The sequence below is a fragment of the Rhinoderma darwinii genome, chromosome 3, assembly GCF_050947455.1.
Source record: "Rhinoderma darwinii isolate aRhiDar2 chromosome 3, aRhiDar2.hap1, whole genome shotgun sequence".
Taxonomy (NCBI): domain Eukaryota; kingdom Metazoa; phylum Chordata; class Amphibia; order Anura; family Rhinodermatidae; genus Rhinoderma; species Rhinoderma darwinii.
In genome coordinates, this window is record NC_134689.1 from 321,643,502 (window position 1) to 321,670,118 (window position 26,617).

Sequence of the window (26,617 nt, forward strand, 5' to 3'; positions counted from 1 at the left end):
TGGTAGACAGAGATGAGGGAGGAGATGTAAGGAGGTGCAGCACTGTGGAGAGCTTTGTGGGTGAGAGTAATAAGTTTGAATTTTATTCGGAAGGGGATGGGCAACCAGTGCAGTGACTGGCACAGATTAGAGGCGTTGGTGTAGCGGTTGGTCATAAAGATGAGCCTGGCTGCTGCATTGAGGATAGATTGGAGAGGGGAGAGTTTAGTGAGGGGAAGACCGACTAGTAATGAGTTACAGTAGTCAAGACGAGAGTGAATCAGAGCAACAATGAGAGTTTTGGCAGTTTCCTCCGTAAGAAAAGAGCGGATTCTGGAGATGTTTTTGAGGTGAAAATGACAGGAGCGTGAAAGTGATTGTATGTGAGGAGTAAAGGAAAGATCTGAGTCAAAAATAACCCCGAGACAGCGGGCGTGCTGCTTAGGAGTTATGATAGTGCCACACACAGAGATGGAGACATCAGGTTTAGGGAGGTTAGTAGATGGTGGGAACACAAGGAGCTCAGTTTTAGAAAGATTCAGTTTCAGATAGAGAGAGGACATGATGTTAGAGACAGCGGACAGACAATCACTGGTGTTCTGTATTAGAGCAGGGGTGATGTCACGGGAAGAGGTATATAATTGGGTGTCATCAGCGTAGAGATGGTACTGGAAGCCAAATCTGCTGATGGTTTGTCCAATAGGAGCTGTGTAGAGAGAAAAGAGGAGCGAACCTAGGACTGATCCCTGAGGAACCCCGATATCAAGGGGAAGAGGAGAAGAGGTGGAACCAGCAAATGACACACTGAATGAGCGGTCAGAGAGATAGGAGGAAAACCAAGAGAGAGCCGCGTCCTTGAGGCCAATAGAGTGGAGCATGTTAAGTAGGAGTTTGTGGTCTACAGTGTCAAAGGCTGCAGAGAGATCCAAAAGAATCAGGAGAGAGGATTTACCGTCCGATTTAGCCGCCAAGAGATCATTTGAGACTTTAGTAAGGGCAGTTTCTGTGGAGTGTAGAGTGCGGAAACCAGATTGTAAGGGGTCAAGAATGGAGTTGGCAGAGAGATAGCGGATAAGGCGAGAGTAGACCAAGCGTTCCAGGAGTTTGGAGATGAAGGGCAGATTAGAGACTGGTCGGTAGTTGGCAGCGCTGGATGGGTCAAGTGTTGGTTTTTTCAATAATGGGTTTATAATGGCATGTTTAAAAGCGGAGGGAAAGATACCAGAGGAAAGAGAGAGGTTAAATATTTTAGTCAGGTGACTAGTGACAGCTGGGGAGAGGGACTGGAGGAGGTGTGAGGGGACAGGATCACTAGGGCAGGTAGTAGGACGAGAAGAAGAGAGGAGCCTCGAGACTTCTTCTTCAGTTATTGGGTCAAATGCTGAGAGTGAAGAAGAGGGAGTGCGGGGGGGAAGGGGATCGATGTTACTAGGGGACTGGGAGATAATATCATGCCGGATGTTGTCAATTTTAACTTTAAAATAATTGGCCAGGTCTTCAGCACTGAGATCTGTGATTGGCGTCTGCACTTTAGGACTAAGGAGGGAGTGAAAAGTATCAAAGAGGCGTTTTGGATTATTAGATAGTGTGGAGATGAGAGAAGTGAAGTAGACTTGTTTGGCGCGGTGAAGGGCAGAGTTGTAAGTTTTGAGCATAAATTTGTAATGGAGGAAATCTGCATCTAAATGCGATTTTCTCCACAGTCGTTCGGCACATCTCAAGCACCGGTGAAGAAAGCGGGATTGAGGCGTGTGCCAGGGTTGTCGTCGTCTTTGTCGGGTGGTTCGGAGTGTAGTGGGGGCTGCTTCATCCAATGCATTTTTGAGAGTGTTATTATAAAGTTTGGCAGCCAGATTGGGACAGGAGAGGGAAGAGATAGGGGACAATGAGGACTGTAGACTGTCTATGAGTTTCACAGTGTTAATGGCATGTAGATTTCTGTATGTCTGATATGTAGGGATGACCTGAGGAGGCAGAGAATATTTGATAGTAAAGCAGAGAAGATTGTGGTCAGAAAGCGGGAGAGGAGAGTTAATAAAGTCAGAAACTGAGCAGAGCCGGAACAAGACCAGGTCAAGTGAATGCCCGTCTTCATGTGTAGGAGAGTTAGTAAGTTGTGACAGACCGAGGGACGAGGTTAAAGATAGAAACTGGGAGGCAGATGAGGAGATTGGGTTATCAATGGGGATGTTGAAGTCACCCATGATGAGAGTGGGTGTTTCAGAGGATAGAAATTGTGGAAGCCAGGCAGCAAAATGATCCAGGAATTGGCGGGGTGAGCCCGGGGGGCGGTAGACAACTGCCACTTGGAGGGGAAAAGGGTGAAAGAGTCTGAGGGTGTGGACTTCAAAAGAGGGAAATGTGAGTGAGGGGACCGGGGGAATGACCTGGAAAGTGCAGTGTGGGGAAAGAAGTATACCTACTCCTCCACCCTGCCTGTTCTCAGTTCTGGGGGCATGAGAGAACTGGAGACCACCATAAGATAGAGCAGCAGGGGAAGCAGTGTCAGACAGGTGTAGCCATGTTTCTGTAAGAGCCAGAAGTTTGAGAGAGTTAGAAAGGAATAAGTCATGAATAAAGGTATATAACAAGAAGAGGGAAGGGGGAACAGAGAAGGAGGGAAGACACAAATCAACATTGGTATTGTACATCTACATATCCAATACATAGTCAGACATCACATGCAGAAAGACCAGCAGATTCGTAAGATCCAAATATAAGCAGTACAATAGTTAATCAGAAATATATGTAGATGCGTTCAACATATGCAACCTAGAAATGAGAAGTCATTAAGGTAGATATTGACAACGGGAGAGAGTAGAGGAAGATGCGCGAGTCACTTAGAGTCAGGCGAAAGGCTCAATCATTAGATTAGTATAGTGTAGGCAACTACACAACCGTTCATCAAAGGCTACCGACTTTTCAAGATACCATGTGGTATACTCAAAGCAGGTGTTAAAACGGCTCTGTCACCAGATTCTGAAATCCCTATCTCCTATTGCATGTGATCGGCGCTGCAATGTAGATAACAGTAACATTTTTGTTTTTTTGAAAACGTTCATTTTTGGCCAAGTTATGAGCTATTTTCTATATATGCAAATGAGGTTTGAAATGGACAACGGGGCGTTTTTTTTTCGTTATGTCCAACTGGGCGTGTATTGTGTTTTCAACTGGGCGTGTTTACGTGACCAGTCAGCATCATACACTCATCTCCATTGATTTATACAGCAGCGATGTGCAGCCACATAAACAGAGAGTAACGTTACTACAGTGTCCTGATAATGTTTACACATGAAATCCAGCCTGGACGTCCTGTGTATTCAGAATCCTGACACTTCTGACTCTTTTCTTTGAGATTTCCAGCAAGGGAAACGAAATCTCGTTTATCTCCGAAATCTCGCGAGATTTCGTTTCCCGTGCTAGAAATCTCAAAGAAAAGATTCAGAAGTGTCAGGATTCTGAATACACATAACGTCCAGGCTGGATTTCATGTGTATTCATTATCAGGACACTTAATCTCTGTTTATATGGCTGCACATCGCTGCTGTGTAAATCAATGGAGATGAGTGTATGATGCTGACTGGTCACTGATTGGTCAGCATCATACACGTAAACACGCCCAGTTAAAAACACAATACATAACGAAAAAAAAACGCCCAGTTGTCCATTTCAAACCTCATTTGCATATATCAAATATCTCATAACTTGGCCAAAAATGAACGTTTTAAAATAAAAATAAAAAACGTTACTGTTATCTACATTGCATCGCCGATCACATGCAATAGGAGATAGGGATTTCAGAATCTGGTGACAGAGCCTCTTTAAGGAATGTGTCGCTAGAAAATTTTTTTTTCAGTTAAACCTATTATTATTTAGGTGATTATACATTGTTTTAATTTTTTTAATTTTTTCACCAGTCAGGAAATATTATAAATATAGATTCTAATTTATAACATTTCCATGTGCTGGGCACTAGAGGGAGCAGTTCCCAAAATTGCAGCGTGGTCAATGTGGTAAAGCAACCTCATTGATTTATGCTGCAAATTTGGGGTGGGCACACTCTCTCTAGTGTCCTCACACAATCCCCCCTACCTTCTTCTGGCTAGTGCCAGGAGAAGAAAGGGTTTGAATCTTCAAACCTTCTACACGGTTTGCCGCCATTTTCTGAGCGACTGCACAGTGTAGGAGGATTAGATACAGGGCTCAGCAGACAGTATCACACGAACATAATACACACATCACATACACGAACATAAATTACCTGCCGCCTCCGCTGGTCTACGCTCCTATTGCTTGCGCCTGAACATGTGGCCGAAAGTCGTCATCTGACTGTTCGGCAGCGGCTTCCACATGAAAATGGCGCCGGATTTCACTCTGCGAACGAGCTTCCCACACAGACGGCGTACGCTTCTGAGAATGAAACAGCTCCCGTTCGTATTCTCTATGGGGTTGTATGTGCCGTATTCCATCTCTGTATGTGTCGTTAATTGATGCATACAGAGATGAAAAAAAAATGGCAGCCCCCATAGAGAAGTAAAAGTAAGAACAATGTAAAAAGTAGAACATGAGAACACAAATAAATAAAATGTATGTTAATATCATATTAAAAGCAATATGATAAAAAAAAAAAAAAAATTCATGACACCTTCCCTTTAAGAGTAGAGGTAGGTTCGGAATGCACAAGATCAGAGTAGGTGCTCGAATAGGGTCCCAACCCAATCGTATATTGGAAGAAGTATTCGGCACACAGACGTCAAAATCAAGTTTCTTGAAATTTTTATTATTACGATAGATGCCAAGGGTTTGGTGCGTGCAACGTAACGTTTCGGTCAAACGACCTTCGTCGGGCACTGATTACCCTGGTTGCTGGAGTTTCCAGAAGGATGGCGCTGCTTGTAATGGCAGATTTCCGCTCGTTTTGGCGCCAAAACGAGCGGAAATCCGCCATTACAAGCAGCGCCATCCTTCTGGAAACTCCAGCAACCAGGGTAATCAGTGCCCGACGAAGGTCGTTTGACCGAAACGTTACGTTGCACGCACCAAACCCTTGGCATCTATCGTAATAATAAAAATTTCAAGAAACTTGATTTTGACGTCTGTGTGCCGAATACTTCTTCCAACCTTCCCTTTAAGTTTCTGTTTTATCCCGGGTGGGAGCAGGTCAATAAAGGTTTCCCATAAGGACATTTTTTAACTCTCGTTTCTTTGTGCAGCGTATCCTCCACCCAGAGGTAAATTCCTTTTAAACAATAGTAATTTACCACATTTCCTCCTGTATTGCTGTTTTTCAAGGGATTGTATGTGTTAAAGGGAACCTGTGATGTTGAATAAACAGTCCTATCTGCAGGCATCATGTTATAAAGCAGAAGGAGCTGAGCAGATTAATATATAGTTCTGTGGGAAAAGAGTCCGTATAACTTTTCTTTATCTGAATCTCTGCGTATTCTGGGGTTAGGAGAATGACGGGTACCCTGTAAATTCTGCTTATCCTGGACATACAAGGCCATATCCTACAACTCAATCTGGAGGTCCGCTTTATCACTGTACTTCTCTTTGCATTTGTACTTTAAGTTGAAGGATAACTGTATACAAGGTTTAACACATTCAATGATGATCCGCTTTGGTTTTGAACTTGGTGACAATCATTTTATAGTTATAAACAGCCAAACCTCACAGATGGACAGTTTTTAAAAAGGGTCACTGGTAATAATATTTTATATTTGCATTATGACTCCTCCCCCCCCCCCCCCCCCCCCCCAAAAAAAAAGACCTTTATGTCATGTCAATCAGGCATAAAAGTAATCTGTGTGAGTTTGGCAAATAGAACTAAAATAATACGCTTCCCTTTTCTGACAGTCTGCAATCTGCTGCATTCAAAGACTACTGGCTTCCATAAAGAGCTACCTCCAGTCCGATGATGGATCTGCAGCCCTGCATTGTATTTGATCTGGTTCAGTAATCTATTTCCTGTTGTCTTTTTAGGGTCTGTGTGGAGGCCGCGGCTGTGTCTAAGGATTCAGTAGTTTGTTGTCTGCAGAGTGAAGCTCTGGGTTGGTGTCTATCTGTCTGGAGGGGATGGGGAGCTGCAGAGTTTGACATTTTCTATCATTCAGCTGATGAACTGAGGAGACTTGAGACCTGCATGAGGAAGAGGAGGTAGCATAATAAAACAAAATTCAACTATATTTTGCCCACAAGCCTTGCATCTCACGGCAGCTTCCTCTCTTTCTTCGTCAAAGAATCCAGTGCATTATGAAGAACAAAAATGAGCCGTAACTAGGCTTTCCCGCACCCGGGGAAAAAAGTGGCTTGTTAGCACCTGCCCTGGCAGCCGTAACCCAGGGTACATGCCCCAGTAGCCCCCCTAGCTACGTCCCTGGAGAAAGTTTGGTAAGGATACGTTCTGCAAATTGTGAGAAGTAGTGCCTACGCTGTGAATGTAGCACAGGGGAAGGGAAGTTCAGAAGGATGTGTCCTGTAAGAACAACTTTTCTCTATCTGCCCATGTTTTCCAGAAAGCATCCAAGATTTCATCATCTCAACCATTTTTAGTGATGACACTAAAATGCAATATAAATATATTTGTATCTCGGGTTATGAACTGACCACCTTATTATCTTTGGCTGAGGGTTAGGATTTGATTATTATTAGTTTCTAAGCTATTTGCTCAGCTATTGCTGGACTCCTTCACTTCAATAGCCTTTACGAACGCTTCCATGTAGACTTAAAAGATCATTTATTCTTTGCACTAGCTGCGCTGGAATGCAAATCTTTATACAGAGAGACTGGTTTTGCTATTTGTAAACGTACGGCTTATATCAAACCACCCTGCCTGTTAGGCGCTTACTTGGTGCAAGCAACATCTTCCAGGGAATGTGAGCAGCTCTCGCGCCCTCCTTGTCAAGATTGGGAGACATGCATGCTCGTGGTGTCGCTGCACTTTCAGCAGTGAGCTTCAACGGGTTCCCACATTACTGCTGTATCCAGCTGTTTCTTCTCATGTTTTGTCATGTGGGAGACTGTAACGCTTGAACTGACGGCCACATTTTGTACACTAATGTTCTGGCTGCAGAGGAGTTACAGCCAGGTATCTGGAAGTGACAGCAGCGTGTAGATTATTCCATGGAGCCCCACTGCCACCCATTTATTGATGCACTATTGGTTTTTTTTAAGAAAGTAACTTTTCGTACAAATATTAATGTGTATTAAAAACTGAATGAAAACAGATGGCTGTAGTTTAATTTTTGAAGAAACATTAATATTTGAAATGAGATACTTGTCTGTTACTGCAAAAGAATATAAAACTCTGAAATTGGCTGTTTATTACATGTATGGTGGGACGGTGTTGCGGTAAGAGATTTCTGGAAACAAATTAGGACTCTATTAGGCAGTATATTACGTACCCCCTTTCCTTGGTAGGTGCTCTTCTGTCATTAACTTTAGAGGATCTACCTAGGTCTGATCTGACGGTTATCTCCCATCTACTCACTAACTAGAGCTGCAGTGGCTCGTAATTGGAAAAGTAGTGCCATTCCGGCTATTCCGGAAATAATATCTAAAGTACAGCGTAACTTTAATAGGGAAAGGCAAATAGCGATAAGGTTAGGCAACACCACTAAATTTCTCTCTGGTTGTGATAACTGGATCCAATTTTCAGCTGGTTATTGGGAGACTCCATGAATGTCAACTGGGACAACCCTTTTTATGATTCTTCTGGGAGATACATTTACTCATAACTAAAGTGAGTTGATTTGTACTCCGTAGAAGTGTACACAAACTTCCTATGATTAGGATTTCTTTGTAGGCTACAAGTTTTTTGCTTCTTTTGTTCTATCGGAATTGTTTTCTCCATGTGTTTTGGCATGTGTACCTTTTTAGGGTATATGCACACACAAAATAAAAAGCGTCTCAAAATACGGAGCTGTTATCAAGGGATTTTCAGAATTTTTGTGAAGAAAGTCATGTTTTTCGCGGCATTTTTAACGGCCGTTTATGGAACTGTTTTTCTATAGTCTATGAAAAATGGCTCCAAATATGGCTGAAGAAGTAACATGCACTTCTTTTTCGCGGGCGTTGTGAAAAACGGCCGCGTAAAAAAAGCCCAGTCGGAACAGAATGCCGTTTTTTCCATTGAAATCAATGGGCAGATGTATGGAGGCATTCTGCTTCCGATTTTTCAGCCGTTTTCTGGACGTTTATGGCCCGAAAAACGGCTGAAAACACTCCGTGTGAACATACCCTTAGGGTATGTGCACACACAAACTCCAAACTGTCTGAAAATACGGAGCTGTTTTTAAGGGAAAACCGCACCTGATTTTCAGACGTTTTTTACAGCCGTTTTGGGAGCTGTTTTTCTATAGAGTCAATGAAAAATGGCTCCAAAAACGTCCCAAGATGTGACGTGCACTTCTTTTTCGCGGGTGTTTTTTTACGTGCCGTTTTTCGAAAATGAGCCTTAAAAAAAACTCCCCGTCGGAACAGGACGCCTTATTTCCCATTGAAATAAATGGACAGATGTTTGTAGGAGTTCTGCTTCCAATTTTTCAGCCATTTTCCGGGACGTTTACGGCCCGAAAAACGTCTGAAAACACTGTGTGTGAACATGCCCTTACTCTCCTCAATTTAATAATTTATAACTGACCAGATATGTTGTGCATTACTTGTATTGACTTGTAATGGTATGTGCACACACACAAATTAAAAACGTCTCAAAATACGGAGCTGGTTTCAAGAGAAAACCGCTCCTGATTTTCAGCCATTTTTTAATCATACTCGCGTTTTTTACGACCGTTTTTGGAGCTGTTTTTATATAGAATCAATGAAAACGGCTCCAAAAATGGCTCAAGAAGTGACAACGCCCAGAAATACGCCTGAAAACAATCACTAACTTCTATAAAACAAATAAAAATTGTCTGCTATAAAAAAAAAATTTGGGTGCGTGATGCGTGAAAAACTGCCAAGTATAGGACATACGCTGCTTGAAAATCACGGACTGTCTGAATGGCCCCATTCACTAACATAGGTCCGTATCACGGACGTTAAACACGTTCGTGTGAATAAGGCCTAAATGTGATTGGCCAATTCTGAACACAACCACATCCCCAATTATAAGAGGGTTTTCACACTTATGATATATGTGTGTGTGTGTGTGTGTGTGTGTGTGTACATTTCTTCTTTTAAGTACCGCTGTTTTTTATTATAATAAAAATATATCATTTATCTATCACTTCTAAACTTCACAATGTATAATTTGCATAACATGGCTTTTACATTTGCATGCAGCTCTTATCATAAGTCTTTTTAGTGGCTGATGCTACTGCCATCATTTTATGTTCTTTTGGCGGTTTTTATGTGTTTATAAAACCACACATTTCTTTAACTTTTTATATATGGTATATGGTCTGACGAAGACACCGGTACGGTGTCAAACGCGTCACCTAATAAAGGCTGGATTATTACTAAAAAGCACGGTGAGTATTTGACTCTGCGGGTGAAGTAGCGCTACTTAGCGTCGTTCTTTTTCTTCTTTGATGTAAAACTATGCAATAGAGTCTTGCTAATCTACCGGCCAGGAAGCAGCTGCAACCACATCACTTCTATGCGCTGAATCCGAGCTGTGCCAGGATGTTGCACAACTTTCCCAGGTGAGAGCAACTCTTAGGGTATGTTCACACGCTAGCTGGCTTTTACGGCTGAAATGACAGACTGTTTTCAGGAGAAAACAGCTGCCTCGTTTCAGCCGTAAAAGCAGCTCCTCGTATTATGCGAGGCGTCTTTGACGCCTGTAATCTTGAGCTGCTCTTCATTGAGTTCAATGAAGAACGGCTCAAATTACGTTGCAAAGAAGTGCCCTGCACTTCTTTGCCGAGGCAGTCAATTTACGCGTCTTCGTTTGACAGCTGTCAAACGACGACGCGTAAATTACTGGTCGTCGGCACAGTACGTCGGCAAACCCATTCAAATGAATGGGCAGATGTTTGCCGACGTATTGCAGCCCTCTTTTCAGACGTAAAACGAGGCCTAATACGCCTCGTTTACGTCTGAAAATAGGTCATGTGAACCCAGCCTAAGGGTATGTGCACACGCTAGCTGGCTTTTACGTCTTAAAAGAAAGACTGTTTTCAGGAGAAAACAGCTCCATAGTTTCAGACGTAATTGCTCCTCGCATTATGCGAGGCGTCTGACGCTCGTATATCTTGAGCTGCTCTTCATTGACTTCAATGAAAAACGGCTCAAATTACGTTTCAAAGAAGTGTCCTGCACTTCTTTGACGAGGCAGTCATTTTACGTGTCTTCGTTTGACAGCTGTCAAACGACGACGCGTAAATTACTGGTCGTCGGCACAGTACGTCGGCAAACCCATTCAAATGAATGGGCAGATGTTTACCGACGTATTGTAGCCGTATTTTCAGGCGTAAATCGAGGCATTATACGCCTCGTTTACGCCTGAAAATAGGTCGTGTGAACCCAGCCTAACACCATGTCTGTTAGCACCATTACTTTTGGGATTTCTGCACCATGAGGCACCTTTTTGTTACATTTTTTTTACAGATAACAACTAACGGGTTAAAGGCTACTTACACTTTTGAATGGAATTGTTTAAATTAAATTAATGTTTGTTTTTTGAAACAATTTTCTAATTGACTTAAAAAAAAATTTAAATTAACTTTTTACAATACAGCTTCGATATTTCTTGTATACATGGAAATTGTATCGTTCACTTTCAGCCAATTCTGTCAGTTCTGGGCGAGCGGTGTATAGGCTCACTAGAAAGTTTGAGTCCGTACACTGCTCATCTGGCTGTCCGAGGAAAGCCGAGCAGAGCCGATCAGAAACTAAGCAGCTAAGCGCTCACCTGAGTGCTGCAGCTTCGTTTTAGCGATCGGCGGTGGTCTCTGCTCGGTCCCCCACCGATCAAAACTTCTGACAAGTCACTATCACATGTCAAACGTTTTATGAAAGTACAGGTACATTTTAAACATGACATTTATGATTCATTGAAATATTTGGCATAGCGCAGGAGAAGACATAAATCATCGCATCTCTTTACTTCCTCCTAGACTGGACGGTAGATGGTGTAGGCTACCCACTCAATGTGTATGTCATATACCCGGCTTGGTTTTATATAGGCTATCTTGGTGTGGTATTTGAGCAAAGAGTTTGACAAATACACTTCTATATATGGTGCCAAAAGTGATGGTAAGCAATTTCTATTCACTGAGATTTAAATGTGACGAATATAAGAACAAATAATTGTCTCATTGGTCATTGTCTCATACACATTTCCCAATGATTCTGTGATTAAGGGCAGCAGTCATCTGATGGTTTTAGCTCATTATTCCTGTCTAAAATATAAGGTGTTTACCACTTGAGTGCTGGATCACCTTGTATTTGAATCCATGCTCTTCTATAGACTTCCATATAAGACCTAAAAAACGGCAATAAAAACAACTGTAGAAACTGACTAAATTTAAAAAAAAAGCCATAAAAAACACATGCCATATTTGCATGCATTACTGTGTGTGAAGGGGCCAAGTAGTTGCATTATTCCCCATTGAAGTCAATGGGGGGGGGGGGACACACAACATTACCAAAAGAAAACTGAGGAATAAGGCATGCTGAAACTATGGTATGGCCCAAAATCAAAATTCCCTAACATACACTCAGAGAGCTGCAGATTTTCTGTCTCTACCTCAACACATACACTATACCACCATCATTTAATTACCTTTGTTGTGTGCAGCTTTGTGACTCATTTTATATTGTGTTTTGAGTCCTTTTATTCTCGAACTAAGAAGAGTCTGCCAAGCATTTGGTCTGCTGTGACATGTTTCTGTGAGTCTGACAGATGTTCAGAACTGTCTGGACTTTTGTTTTATTTTAACCAGAAGAAACATATGAGAGGGAAATATTGCTTCTTAAGTGAGGCTGCTGGATTGTGTTAAAAGCTGCAATGTTGTTATAAAAACCCCTTTTAAAGAGACGTGCCTTTAGTGTGTATCATAGCGTGCAGTGCAAATTTTCCACTGGAGCGTTATCTTTGACTACAGATTAATCAATTCTGGACTGAGACTTCCCGGATGTGTAAAGTATCTGTGTATAAACAAAATGACTAGGTCACTGCGCCCTATCTGGATGTAAGCTTTACTGTAAGACTTTTCTCAGTCCCTTCATCCTATTAACCCAACAGAGTCAAGAGATGCTGTCATATGCATTAGAGTCTAATTCCACAGATAGATTAAAGGGGCTTTATGAGATTAGGAAACAGGTTCAGCTATTCATTGGGCTGAGCTGCAATACTGCACACAGCCCATGGGCGAGAGTGGCACTGTTTCTGGGGAACAAAAATTACTTTTTTTTTCTTCTAATTGCATACATTCCCTTTAAGCCAAACTGATATATGCTTACAGTATATACTGGGACAGTCCTACTTTAAAAAAAAACTTTCAAATTGAATCACTGCAATGATGTTAAAATAAATAATTAAAAAAATAATATGTAAAGCCTTGTTTGTAATCTGAGATTTTTAAATGGATAAAAATAAGATCCTCCCCAACAGTGACATGGAAATCCTTTATGTTGCTGCTTTTCTCAGCTATTTTCACTTTCATGTGTTGCAGAGGGTGATTTAAGGCGCCACATCAAGAGCTTTGATCTTCTCTGACAACCAACCCCCAATTAAAAGGAAATCTGTAAGCAATTCTGACCTAACAGTTTACTCAATATAACTTTGTGTAGTGTGTTTGCTTGCTGGCCCTGCATCATCAAAGGCCCATTGATTCTGTAATTGCAAGTCCCTGCACACACCTCCCACTGTATAACTGGACTGAGGCCGATGAATCATTTCCTAGAAAAATTTACTTTCTTTAATCCTTTCCTGGAACACGGAAAAATCCCTTTCCAAGATAATAGTTTTGAGAATATTCCCAAGAGATTCTGAAGCCTGCAGAAACAGGCTACCTACAAAAGGGAAATGCATTAGATTTTAATACTTCTGTGTATGACTAAATTGTTTACAAATATAATTACAGAAGTGAATATTTAAATTTCCAAATTTTTGGAATGAACAATTTTAGCAATAGCAGAAAAGAATTAGGAGAAGTTATTAAAAGATGGCTGTTACAATTCTGCATTATTTAACCCAACATTTTGTGTTGTGTGTTTGCATGTAAAATAATGCAGGAGACTGAATCACAAAAATGGAAAAGAAAAGAAAAATAGTAGGACAAATACATCCAAGAGTAAAAGACATATTCTATGGATTTGGACTATAAATTGTAATTGAAATTGAATAACTTTGGCAGACCTGATGTATAAAGGCTCCTTAACGTGCAACCATTCTCCAAACTCCTACGAATAAAAATTGGTGCCGAGGATCTGATGGACATTTAAATCGAGACAAATGAGTTTCATTGTAGCGTAGCTTTCAGGATACCCATGTGCTAGGCAGCAATAGCTGTTGTATATATTGCTACAAAGAGCATTTAGGTTTACCAATCGTGCCACAGATAAACTATAATTTTTACAGTGGAAAAACAATATATTTGTTTAAACAGTATTTTACAAATTTTCTCAGGATGTACAGAAAAAGGGGAACTACAAAGAAAAAAGTATGCCATAGTTATATAGGGTTTCACAATGCCTCGGAAAAAACTATTTTATTGTTTATCGGTGCTCTTCCTCCGCATTCTCTGAGAAATCATTGTCACAAGCGAATTGTAACGGTAATTTGACCTAGTGTAAACGGGCCTTAAAGAGGCTCTGTCACCAGATTTTGCAGCCCCTATCTGCTATTGCAGCAGATAGGCGCTGCAATGTAGATTACAGTAACGTTTTTATTTTTAAAAAACGAGCATTTTTGGCCAAGTTATGACCATTTTTGTAGTTATGCAAATGAGGCTTGCAAAAGTCCAACTGGGCATGTTTAAAAGTAAAAGTCCAAGTGGGCGTGTATTATGTGTGTACATCGGGGCGTTTTTAATACTTGCTGGGTGCTCTGACGAGAAATATCATCCACTTCTCTTCAGAACGCCCAGCTTCTGGCAGTGCAGATCTGTGACGTCACTCACAGGTCCTGCATCATGTCGGACACATCGGCACCAGAGGCTACAGTTGATTCTGCAGCAGCCTCGGCGTTAGCAGGTAAGTCAATGTAGCTACTTACCTGCAAATGCTGATGCTGCTGCAGAATCAACTGTAGCCTCTGGTGCCGGTGTGTCCTCGCTCATCTGACACGATGCAGGAACTGTGAGTGACGTCACAGCGTGATCAGGCAGAAGCTGGGCGTTCTGAAGAGAAGTGGATGATACTTCTCATCAGAACGGCCAGCTAGTAAAAGTATTAAAAATGCCCCGATGTACGCACATAATACACGCCCACTTGGACTTTTACTTTTAAACACACCCACTTGGACTTTTGCAAGCCTCATTTGCATAACTACAAAAATGGTCATAACTTGGCCAAAAATGCTCGTTTTTAAAAAATAAAAACGTTACTTTAATCTACATTGCAGCGCCGATCTGCTGCAATAGCAGATAGGGGTTGCAAAATCTGGTGACAGAGCCTCTTTAAGACTGGGATCTCATGTTGCAGTTTAAATGCGTTTTTGCTGCAAATTGTGGCAAAACCCAGGCCATTTTGCTGCAATTATTATAAAATCACGGCAAAATGGTGTGGTTTTTCCGCAAATTGTGCCAAAATTGTGGTTAAATGGCTCAGAGTGGCTGCAGACAAAATGTGGAGCATAACATAATCCAAAAAGGTCTTTAATCTTCTAACTAGCACTAAGGATAGAACCGCTGTACCTCTAGTTTTTGCAAATAAGGCCCATTGTCTATACTGGAACATGAATTATATATGGGATAATGTTTACCCTCCTGTTAATTAAAAGTAGTCACTGAGGAGTAAAGTGACCATAAAAAAACAAACTGTAGGTTACAGAAATCCTGGGTGACTTATAGTATTCTTTATAATCTATAGTATGAAGTACATTATTACTTATAATACACGCCTCATCTGCTGCAGAACCTCATTGTGAAGAGAAAAAAGTTGTTTTCTCTCCACCCCTTAGTAATTGATCTGAGACCTCCTCATCCTTTTGATAAAGAAGGTCTGCAGCAGTTGTATTCTGTTTTTTAGCAGCTGGGGGCACAGAACTGTTTAATACAAACTGCAGCACTCCAGAAAGAGGAAGCATTGCGTGTCAAGGAGTGGTCGGCACAGGAGAAGGAACTTCGTATAATCATCAGGTTCTAATATTAGAATGATGTTTATACAAATGTATACATACAGGTTAGTGGAAACGTTCTATTCACGTGTATTATAGTTGTCATTTTGTCTTATGCCTGGGCATTCTGCATCCGTATACCTTTTTTCAACTGTATTGGAAAGTGTAGCCGACATCCTGCAATAAATAGTATTTGTCAAAATGATATGGTCTTGGTTATTTCTGAAGAAGTTCTTCAAATCTTGTATGTCCTCTTACTTCAAACTATCCTGTAATGTTACTTTTCAAGCGCTTCTCCATAGAGCCAAGATTTCCATCTCATGCGATGATGAAAGCTTACAAGCACAAAGAGCTGTATGCAATGTAAGGTAAATGACTCTATTCTTAAAAGCGTAATCCTATCTTTTAATGTTATGACATATCGCTAGGATATGCCATAACATTCTGATTGGTGGGGGTCTGAGCTTTGTGACCCCCCACGATTCTGAGAATAAAGAGAACAAGGTCCATTCAGCACTTCCCCTTAAAGGGAACCTGTCACCAGCATTTCACCTATTGAACCTATACTCACCCCTGGCCGCTGCTGTCAAAAGTTCATTGTCATTATCCCCGCTCCTAAACTCCTCCGACACGTAAATAACGGTCTGCAAACATTTTGCGCCTTTTATTGTAATAATACGGTACTCTCATTTGTTCCTCTTCTTAAGCAGCCCACCGCCAAAAACTGGCCCGCCCTGAATGCCAAAATCTCGGCTGAGTGCGCATGCGTCCATCATGTATAGTCTAACGCCTTTTCCCTGCTTGGTCCAGGCCTCAAAGTTACCGCGCATGCGTAGCTACGGTGTTCCGCTGTGCACATGCACCAGGACATCGATGCGCAAGCGCAGGATTTCATGTGTGCTGGGGGAGGCGAGGAGCTGTCAATCAAAAGTAAGAAGGCAGGGTTAACTCGGAAAGGCTTGAGGAATAAAGATATGACTCTTTTCGAACGAAGATATGACTCTTTTATGGTCATTAGCATACGACACAGGAACACTAAAAAACTGAATACTAAAGGTACAGAGGCGACTTAGAAGATTATTATAGGCTACATAAAAATGATTTTTCATCCACTACCACCAAGTATTCCTAGTTTAATAGTTGTAATGCTGGTGACAGGTTCCCTTTAAAGAGGCTCTGTCACCAGTTTATAAGTGCCCTATCTGCTACATAATCTGATTGGCGCTGTAATGTAAATAACAGAAGTGTTTTTTATTTTGAAAAACGATAATATTTGAGCAAGTTATGAGCAATTTTAGATTTATGCTAATTAGTTTATTAATATACAACTGGGCTTGTTTTTACTTTTTACCAACTGGGCGTTTTACAGAGGAGTGTATGACGCTGACCAATCAGTTTCATACACTTCTCATTGTTTCATTGTTCCAGCCCATTGTTACAGTGTGATTGTGAAGTGAAAGAAGCTGGGCTGGAACGATAAGAAGTGTATGATGCTGATTGGTCACTGATTGGTCACCCTCATACACTCCTCTGTACAACGCCCAGTTGGTAAAAAGTAAAAACACACCCAGTTTTCTATTAAGAAACGAATTAGCATAAATCTAAAATTGCTCATTACTTGCTCAAAAATTATAGTTTTTCAAAATAAAAACCAGTTATCTACATTACAGCGCCGATCAGATTATGTAGGGGATAGGGCACTTATAATCTGGTGACGGAGCCGAGTGGGTCTGTGTTGTAGTTCCCTGCACATCAGGAGTACCGCTGTTGCCCCTTTATTCTGGGGATAGGTAGGAATCCTGGCTAACAAATAGCGATGCAACTTCAGTAGTTCCCAATGGGAGAAAAGTCCAAGGTCAGAGTTTTGTAGATAGTCGCAATGTCACTCACTATATTTTCCTCTCATTTGGAACCATTGAAGTTGCACTGTGACTACAATTTTATTGTCATTTGTATGCAACTTCATGACAACGGGTTCCCCGAGCCTTGAAGCTATATCTATGCTATATACCAATAGTTCTGGTTGTGAGGTTAGCCACAGAGGAATAAAAGGAACATTGGCTAGTGTACAGTCCCTATAAACTGTAGTGTGGTGGCACTGTAGATGTGACAACCGCAACTCTGTGGATTAAACACTCCCCATCTCTTTAAGGGGGAGGCAAGTTTGTATTACCTCAGCACAAAGCCTCATGATCTTGAATTTCAGGACCTTAAATAAATTAGACTTCTATTTTATACTAAATAGTTTATTAGCTGGAAATTCTCCTTAAACCAAAGCAGCAGGGGCCTTTGTGACCACCTTTGACATCCTGTAGCTGAACACTAGTCTGTATCAGTGCTGCACGTGTCACACGTAGCTGCCTTCTTCCTTGTGTTGTTTTGCCCCCACATGGGATATATTGAATTACTCTTATGATTACCCTTGTGTTATGTCTAGTATATTGCTGTAGGATTGACCGGATACAATAGCTGTTTGCAGAACCTTGAGGCCATATAAATACAATTCCCTTGTGTCGTATAATTATACAATATGCAGTTTGACCTTTTAGTGTGTGACCGACATTAGGGTTAAAGTTATGGTGCCCTGGTGGCAATGTAATATTTATGCCCCCCAGAATGTTGACAGGATATAAATCAACCCACTATAGACGACGTTGCAATTCCAGGTACGTGTAACGTTTATAAGCAAGAAGCTGCCTTGTAACCAACTTCCTTATTATGTAGAACGTTCTATCCTTGTATTGTCTCCCAGTAATGCTATGTTTAACAGACATTTTAAGATTTTCGGATAAAGCCCAGCTAAAACACAACAGAAAGATGTCTTGGAATATAGTCAGCAGACATTGCTTTACCACAGACTTTTACATCATTTACTGGCAACAGGATTACTGGCTTTACACCAGTCAAAAAATAATGACCATAAATTTCTGTGATTTAACCACTAGAGGGCACTGTTTATTTATTATTCCGCTATCAATGGCTTTTCTGTCTAACCAGTGAGATTTCCGTTCCAACTCAAACAGAAAGTTCTGCGTCATTTTCTCTCTTCAGACTGAGGTCTGCTCCCGGCTGTGCAGAAGGGAATCAAATAAATGATGATTCAATTTATTCCCATACTCTCTATGATTCTGCGAAGAGATTTTTAAAAGTTTGTAATTTGGGTTTAGCTTTGGCTCTGGATTGCTGGATTGTTCCCACTTCCAAAAGAAGAGATTCTAATAATTCTATACTAGGCAGTTGCTACTTATGCAATTGCAGAAAACTTGGGAAAATTAAATAGACTGGCGTATTTTTTAATGCCTCGTAATAAATTGGGCTCATCTTCCACTTAGCTGGTGTAGATTTGCGCAATAATTTAAGCCAGGTTACTAATTTGATTTGATTGTGTTACATTTGTGGCCCCGTCTCCTACCAAGCTCTGCCCTGTTTAAAGCGCACAACAGATACATTTCTGAGCATTTTTTCCGCTCATTTACGCAGCGTATTGATGAAGTTTGTTCAAATCTCATCCACTCTGCTGCTACTGTATAATGCTGATAGTTTTCCTCAACAAAATCCGTTGCGGAAAATCCACAGTATTTACGTTACGTGTGAACTTACTCTTGGTGTATGTTTACAAAGTGCTTACAATTTTAATTAAAGGGAAACTCCTTTACAAAGTAGTTACCCATTATAATTTATTAGAAAATCATCCAGACGACTTGAGAAATATATACAAAAAAATAATTTGGAAATGTTCATACCACTTCCTAGTAACAGATGTGGCCTGTAAGTGACAACAGTAGATGCACATGCGTCTGTGCAGGTCTGTCATTGTCACTCACATAGCAATGAAGTGCTCATAGGTGCCAAGTATGTGAAAATGTTGGCCATGATCCAATGCTAGATTTTTTGAAACTTTTTTTTTTTATAAATACATGGCTTAACAGGAGGCCTAAGGGTAGGACCAGTAAGGGACTTTTTGTTCCGCTTCTGTAGTCTCCTGTACCTAGATTATTTTGTCTATGACTATTTCTGAACCATACAAAAGCCAAACACTTTATAGAAGAATGTATGAATTTACTTGCATAATAAATCTCTAGTTATCTGAAAGTAGGGAAATAAAACATAACCGCTGATGAACTCTCAGTGGGGTCAGATAGGGGAATGTATAGGACCATTTCAGATTATCTATGTGCTGTTAGATTTGCTCTGCTAGTCAGTTTCTGCAGGAAACTGATGAAAATGTACTCCACAAGTTCTTTAAAAAAGAAAAGTTCACAAAGTTAGTCTTAAGATCTTAAGTATATTATTTAGTTCCTCCTAATACAATATGACATATGAGTCAGATGGAAGATTTGTTCCTGGAGGCTGTATGAGGACAACCCAACTGGTTTCAGACCTGTAATTCAATCTTCAGTAGAATGCCTTCAATCATTCCATATGAACTTAATTATCCTGGAAAACGGTGCACCCAACATATGCCAAGAATTTAGGGCCAGGCACCACAGTAGTATGCCACTGACCTGACACAGCAGTATCATTTTCTGAGCTCTTAAACTAAATTAACTGGTCGTGGGCTTTTTATACTAACTAAAGTCTAGAACATATATTACTTTATCCCAACATTACTAGGTGACCATATGTTTCTCAGCTAATATTATAAAACCTAAATAAAAAGCATATTTCTATTTAAATGCCCTTCCCTGGCAAGCTCAGTAATGTACTAAACTCTGATTTCAGTTCTCCGCAAATCTAATGGTACAATTGTCTGGATGTGCAACTGTTGACTCACCTTAAAGATCAACCCAACATTTTTGTTCTTTGTTGATCCAGAAGAAGGGAAAACAAAACCTTTTAGAAGGTGTTTGCAAGGACTACAAATACTATTTAGGACTTATTCATGGGGCCAGAGATGTACCTTGCATAGAGGCAGACTACGCAATTGCTATGGGACCCTTTGGAGTGGTCCTGGCACAGAATTTCTGCTTCCCAGCACACAATGATGGAATTTGCCTGCAGCTGCCACTAGGGTAGCTCACTGTATAGCAATTTTTACAGCTCCCATTGTGTTCAATAGTAGCTGTATAAGTCTTTATGCACTGAGCTCCACCTAGTGATGGCTGCAAGTGGCCAAAGTTTAATAATTTACTGTATAAAGGGAAGCAGGGGATTTTAAAGCTCTATGTGTGAAAACCAGAATTCCAACCGCGTCAAAGATATTTTACAAAATGATGGTGGGCATTAGTGCATTTCGCAGAGCACTCAGTGGAGGGTAGGACTCATTCCGAGTTTTGCAATGGGGCGTTATGATTTCTGTGTAGAGCAAGAGAAAAGCTTTCATTCTCCTCTCTGCTGAGATTCCATCCTGTTTTTGGCCCAACAAATATTGTTGGGAATATGGAAGTTAAATACAGCCGAATGAAGTAACCATTACTCAATATGATTAAATCTTTGGATCACAGCAGGAATATCATTTTCTATTATATTAGGTTCTCATTGACATAACCTATATATTTATTCAGTATCAGTATGTCAATGGGAGAGGACAAAAAAGGATATTCCACGTAAATAGTACGTGTTACTGGTAAATAAAAATAACAACGTCCTTGATTACAGTAATGGTTGTATATGCAAGCGTTTACATTGAGTGGATACAAGAATCTCATTGGTCAAAACTTAAACACTGACTTTACGCCCATAGCTACCGTTCACAGTTCAACTTTTTTTTTACTACAGGCGTTATATCAATAAAAACTGAGCGCTGATTATTTGCTATGAGCAGCAAGGCAATTTAGGGGAATATATTTACTGAAGATTATAATTTTAAACTGTTTAATCTATGGCTAGGAACCATATATGCAGGTTATCTGCCACAGCAGAAATATAATATGGATTATCGATTTGTGAACTCATTCGGCAATCTGAATCTAAACTCTGCACCTAAAACAATTGAAAAATGTGCTCAGAATTTTTCGACTGTCTACTGACATTATCCTATAACGATAATGTCTGTCCCTTCTACGATAGTTAAGGAAAAATGCAGTTAATAAAGAGTAGAGCTCCAGTCATACTGGCGTTAAGGTTCTGTTTTGTCACGCTCCCATTGCCCCTGACGTGCTATAATTGAAACCCGAAAGATCCATTTTAAATTAATGAGATCCTATAAATAGGATCAAATCTGTCATTCATTCTGTTAAAACAAAATGCATGATACCAGTGTGAACAGAGCCTAATAAAAACATCCGCAATCTATGAGTGATATCAGAGGCATAATTAAAGCTCCTGGGCCAAAGTGCTAATTCTATCCCTCACCTGCCACGTGCCATTTGTAATACAGATGCCTTTTATGTGGCAGAGGGGCCATTGGGCATCTCCGGAACAAGGCCCAGGGTGTGACTGCTACCTCTGCACCCACTACAGCTACTGTATGTCCGTGAGAGATATACTTCTCATAATGGAACATATCTATTTTGATTATTATTTGTTCAATAGAAAGCGGCTCATAAACGGCTCAGCGCTCACACGAGCGCTTCTCCTGCTTCGTTTTAGCGATCGGTGGGGGTCTCAGTGCTCGAGCCCCACCGATCAAAACTTCTGACATGTCACTATAAGGCTCTGTTCACACCGAGTTTTTTTGACGCGGAAACCGCGCCAAAAAACTGCCAAAAATGGCTCCCATTGATTTGAATGGGAGGCGGAGGCCTTTCAATGGGGGCGGAAAAACCGTCTCGCTGGAAAAAAGAAGCGACATACCCTATCTTCAGGCGCTTACGTCTCTGACCTCCCATTGACATCAATGAGAGGCAGAGAAAGCGTATTTTGCGGCGTTTTTGCCCGCGGCGCTCAATCGCTGCAAGAAAAAAATCCCTGCATATGGCGTGCAGGCAGATCAAAATCTGCCTCAAAATGCAGAATTTTCTGCCTGCAAAAAACTCTGTGTGAACAAGGCCTTACATGTCTGAAGTTTGTAGAAGGTTTAGTTACAATTTAAAATATTCAATATAAAATAGTTTCTAAAGTTTTCACAACCGCAAAGTTCAAAGGCATAAATATTTATCTGGTTCTGCTTCTCTTTTGTCCAATGTTCCCATCCATAAAAATAAATCATTACAATCTAAGGCTACATGCACGTTGTTTTTGTCAGTGTGCTTTTTCTCTTTAATGAAAAATTATTGAAGTTTGTACAACAAAGAACAGTTACAATGCGAACAGGCAAATACATAGTAACAAAGGGAGTTAACCATCTTTAAATACAGTACGAAAATAGTGTCATCTCAGAGTCCCATCCGACATTTAACACATGTAATAGAACCATACCTCCCAACTCTCAAGTATCACAGAGAGGGCCAACCAATGTGGCGTGCGTAGGGCGTCGCAGCAAACTTTCTTTTAAGCCATGCCTCTAATTCCACCCAAAACCCGCCCATACACACCTGGTTCAATCCACACAGTATCATGCTCCCATAGTGCCTCCCACACAATATAATACCAAATGGCTGCCCCCAAACAGTATAATGCCCCCCCATAGCTGCCACCATACAGTATACTGCCCCATAGGTGCACCCATACAGCATATAGCCAACACAGATGCCCCATACTGTATTATGCCCACACAGATGCCCCCATACAGTATAATGCCCACACAGATTCTCCCATGCAGTATAATGCCCATACAGATGCCCCCATGCAGTATAATTCCCAAACAAATTCCCCCATTCAGCATAATGCCCCATACAACTTAATGCCCCCAAAGCTACCTCCATACAGCATACAGCCCCCTTAGCTGTCCGTAGTGCCAGTGCCCTTGTAGATAGTGACACTGTGCCCATGTAGATATTGCCCATGTAGATAGCACCACAGTGTCCCCTGTAGATGGTACCCCTATATAGTGCCACAGTTTCCATGTAGAAATTGCCACACACCCCTAAAAGATAGTGCCCCCCCTGTAGAAAGTGCCTTTGGGACTCTCTCTAGAAGTGGAATCCCCAGTCAGAGCATAGGGCAGGGATTCCACTCCTAGAGGGAAGCGCTGATGTCCCCGTGAATATATGTACAGTGACGTCAGTAGCTACCCCTTGAGCGGAATCCCTGTTGCTGACTTTGGCTGGGGATTCCGCTCCAGGAGGAGCCCCTGACTTCAATGTCCATATATGGACAGTGACCTAAGGAGTTTCCTCTAGTAGCGGAATCCTCGGCCAGATCATCGGCAACGGGGATTCCACTCAAGGAGTAGCCACTGATGTCACTGTCCATATATAGACAGTGATGCTATCCGTGTGCTGTCCGTATGCCGTCTGTGTTTTGCAGATGAGTTGCTAGACGACAGGAAATTCCCTATTCAGAAAAGTTCTGAGGCCTACACCACACAGAAGAGCCTTCAGGAAACTGCAAAAATACAAAAGAAAATGACACCTGAGAAATCATGTGACCTTCTCAGGGGATTGTGGCAAGCTATTGACATAATGTACTGCCTTCCATTTTTTTTTGCGGATCCGTGAATACAGATGACATACAGATGCAATACGGACTGTGTTTTCCGAAATACAGAACAGATGCGGTGGACACTGATGAGACACGCACCACAAAAACGGACAACGAATCTGTTGTTTACGGGCTACAAAATAAAAACAGTCTTATGCATGTAATCTAAGAACTCAGTGGTGTATAAAACATGTATTCAAGATAAACGATATGGACAAAAGTATTTGGACACACATAACCCCTTCCCGACATTTGTCATGTGTATACGTCATGGGAAGCTAGTGCTTCCTGCAATTTGCCGTATCCATATGACAAATGGTGGACACTGGCTCAGAAGCTGAGTCGGTGCCACCATCCCCCGGTGTCAGCTGTATGTTACAGTTGACACCCTGCTGTAATGGCGGGGGGCGAATTTAGCTCTGATCCCCACCATTAACCCCTTAAATGCAGTGGTCAAATGCGATCGGTGCATTTAAGTTGTTTGCAATATAATTGCCGGGGTGCCGGTGGCTGCAACAGCAACCAGAGGCCTAATACTGGCCTCCCGGACTGACCAGTACGGAAGCCTCCTAGGCCTCTCTAGCCGACGGCAAGATGGCGCCAGCTCAGTAGTTGAGCCAGCGTCATCAGCGATGGTTGTCAGTTGTTTCTTACTGCTGACAACCTCCTGTAACAGCAGCGATCTAAAGCAATCGCTGCATCTTAGAGGTTGGTAGCAATGTAGCAAGGTTAGTAGCAATAGGTAGCACTTAGGTAGTGCAATGTATTAGAAAATAAATCAGACAGTTGGACCTTCAAGTCCCCTAGTGGAACTTAAACAAAGTGTAAAAAAAGGTGTAAAAAATAATTAAAGTTTCCAGTAATAAAATAAAACACAATTGCCCTTTTTCCCTTATCAAGTCCTTTATTATTGAAAAAATAAATAAACCATACATATTTGGTATCGCCACGTAACGGCCTGAACTGTAAAAATATCATGTTGTTTATTCCATGCGGTGAACGTCGTAAAAAAAAAAAAAACATGAAAAACTGTCAATTTCTGTTTTTGATCACTTTGCCCTACAAAACTTGGAATAAAGAGTTGCATATAAAAACTACAGCTCGTATCGCAAAAAACAAGCATGGTCGACAAAAAATTTCAATAGTTATGGTTCTAGCAACTTGGTGACAGAAAAAATACAATCTTTTTACAAATGTAATTTTATTGTGCAAAAAGTTGTAAAACATAAAAAAGTTAACATGTAATTTATAACACATGGTGAACGCTGTGTGTATATATATATATATATATATATATATATATATATATATATATATATATATAAAACCTATGCCAGAATTGCTGTTTTTTGGTCACTTTGCCTTCCAAAAAATAGGATAAAAAGTGATCAAAAAGTCTCATGTACCCCAAAATGGTACCAATAATAACTGCAGATCGTCCCGCAAAAAAACAGCCCTCATACCACTACGTCTATGAAAAAATAAAATTAGTTAAGGCTCCAATAAGTCAGGAAAGAAAAATATGCTGTTGTGCCGGCCCGAGGGGAACATTTCTTCTGTCTGAAGAGGTGATTTATCAAGGCCCTAAAATTAGGGAACCAGGAAGGGTAGGGCCCAAACATAACTGCTGGAAGCAGGGGCACCCATATTATACCAGGACAACACTTTCCCAGCAAAATTCCCCAAACTCCAAAGGTGCGGAGTATGTACAAGAAGGGGGATAAGAAAGGACACCATTTATCAGTGCGACAATGGCCTGTGCAGAAAGGATTGCTCCACAGTGTAACACACATCTATTGATTATTTTATTGTTTTTTTTACCCCATTATTATACCACCTGACTATGCCCCTGATGTACTCTGCCCGGCTTACATATAACCCCACAAACAAAACTACCAAGCAAAATCCACGCTCCTAATGCCAAATGGTGCACCTTCACTTCTGAGCCCTACATTGTGCCCAAACAGCTGTTTACTTCCACATATATGGCATCGCCATACCTGGGAGAACCCTTTTAACAATTGTTGGGGTGTGTGTCTCCAGTGGCACAAGCTGGACACTGAAATGGCACATCGAGGGAAAAATTCAAATTTTTACTTTGTACCATCCGCAGTGCATTCATTTATGGAAAAGACCTGTGGGTTGAAAATGCTCACTACACCCCTTAATAAATGCCTAGAGGGGAGTAGTTTCCAAAATGGTGTCACTTCTTGGGTGTTTCTTTTATTATTTTACATCAGAGCCTCTGCAATTGTGAACCAATACTTTGTAAATCGCCAAATTAGGCCTCAATTTCGCATAGTACTATTTTACTCCTGAGCCTGGTCGAATGTCCAGACAAAAGATCAGAGCCACATGTAGGGTGTTTCTAAAACCTGGAAACACAGCATAAGAATTATTAGAGAGCTGTCTTTTTATAGTGGCACAAGCTGGGCACCACATATTGCCATATCTATGGAAAAATTCCCATTTTCACTCTGCCACATCGAGTGCACACTAATTTCTGGAAAACACATGCAGGGTTAACATACTCACTACTCCTTGAGTGGTGTAGTTTCCAAAATGGTGTCACTTCTGTTAAGTTTCCACTGTTTTGGTCCCACAGGGGCTTTGCAAATGTGACACCGCGCCCAGAAACCAATCCAGCAAAATCTGTACTCCAGAATCCAAATGGCGCTCCCAGGAGTTTGTGACCACATATGGGGTATTGCCGTACTCTGGAGAAATTGCTTTACAAATGTTAGGGTGCTTTTTCTCCTTTTATTTGTTGAGAAAATGAAAAATTTTGAGCTAAAACTACGTCTTATTGGATAAAAAATAAAAAATTTATTTTCACTGCCCAATTCTAATCAAATCTATGAAACACCTGAGTGGTCAAAATACTCACTACACCCCTAGATTAATTCCTCAAGGGGTGTACTATCCCAAATGGAGTCACTTTTGGGTAGT

The 26,617-nt window shown here is 41.1% G+C and overlaps 1 protein-coding gene across 4 annotated transcripts in view; it reads left to right on the forward strand.

Moving 5' to 3' along the window:
- LRRK1 (leucine rich repeat kinase 1) overlaps nucleotides 1-7,197 on the forward strand; it is a 126,981-nt gene extending 119,784 nt beyond the window's left edge. For all 4 annotated transcript variants that reach the window (XM_075858257.1, XM_075858259.1, XM_075858258.1 and 1 more), the window contains one exon: nucleotides 5,962-7,197. In XM_075858257.1, coding sequence (XP_075714372.1) covers nucleotides 5,962-6,139 — 178 coding nt within the window. In that variant the 3' untranslated portion in view covers nucleotides 6,140-7,197. The remainder of the gene's footprint in view (nucleotides 1-5,961) is intronic.
- Nucleotides 7,198-26,617: the final 19,420 nt, after the last annotated feature.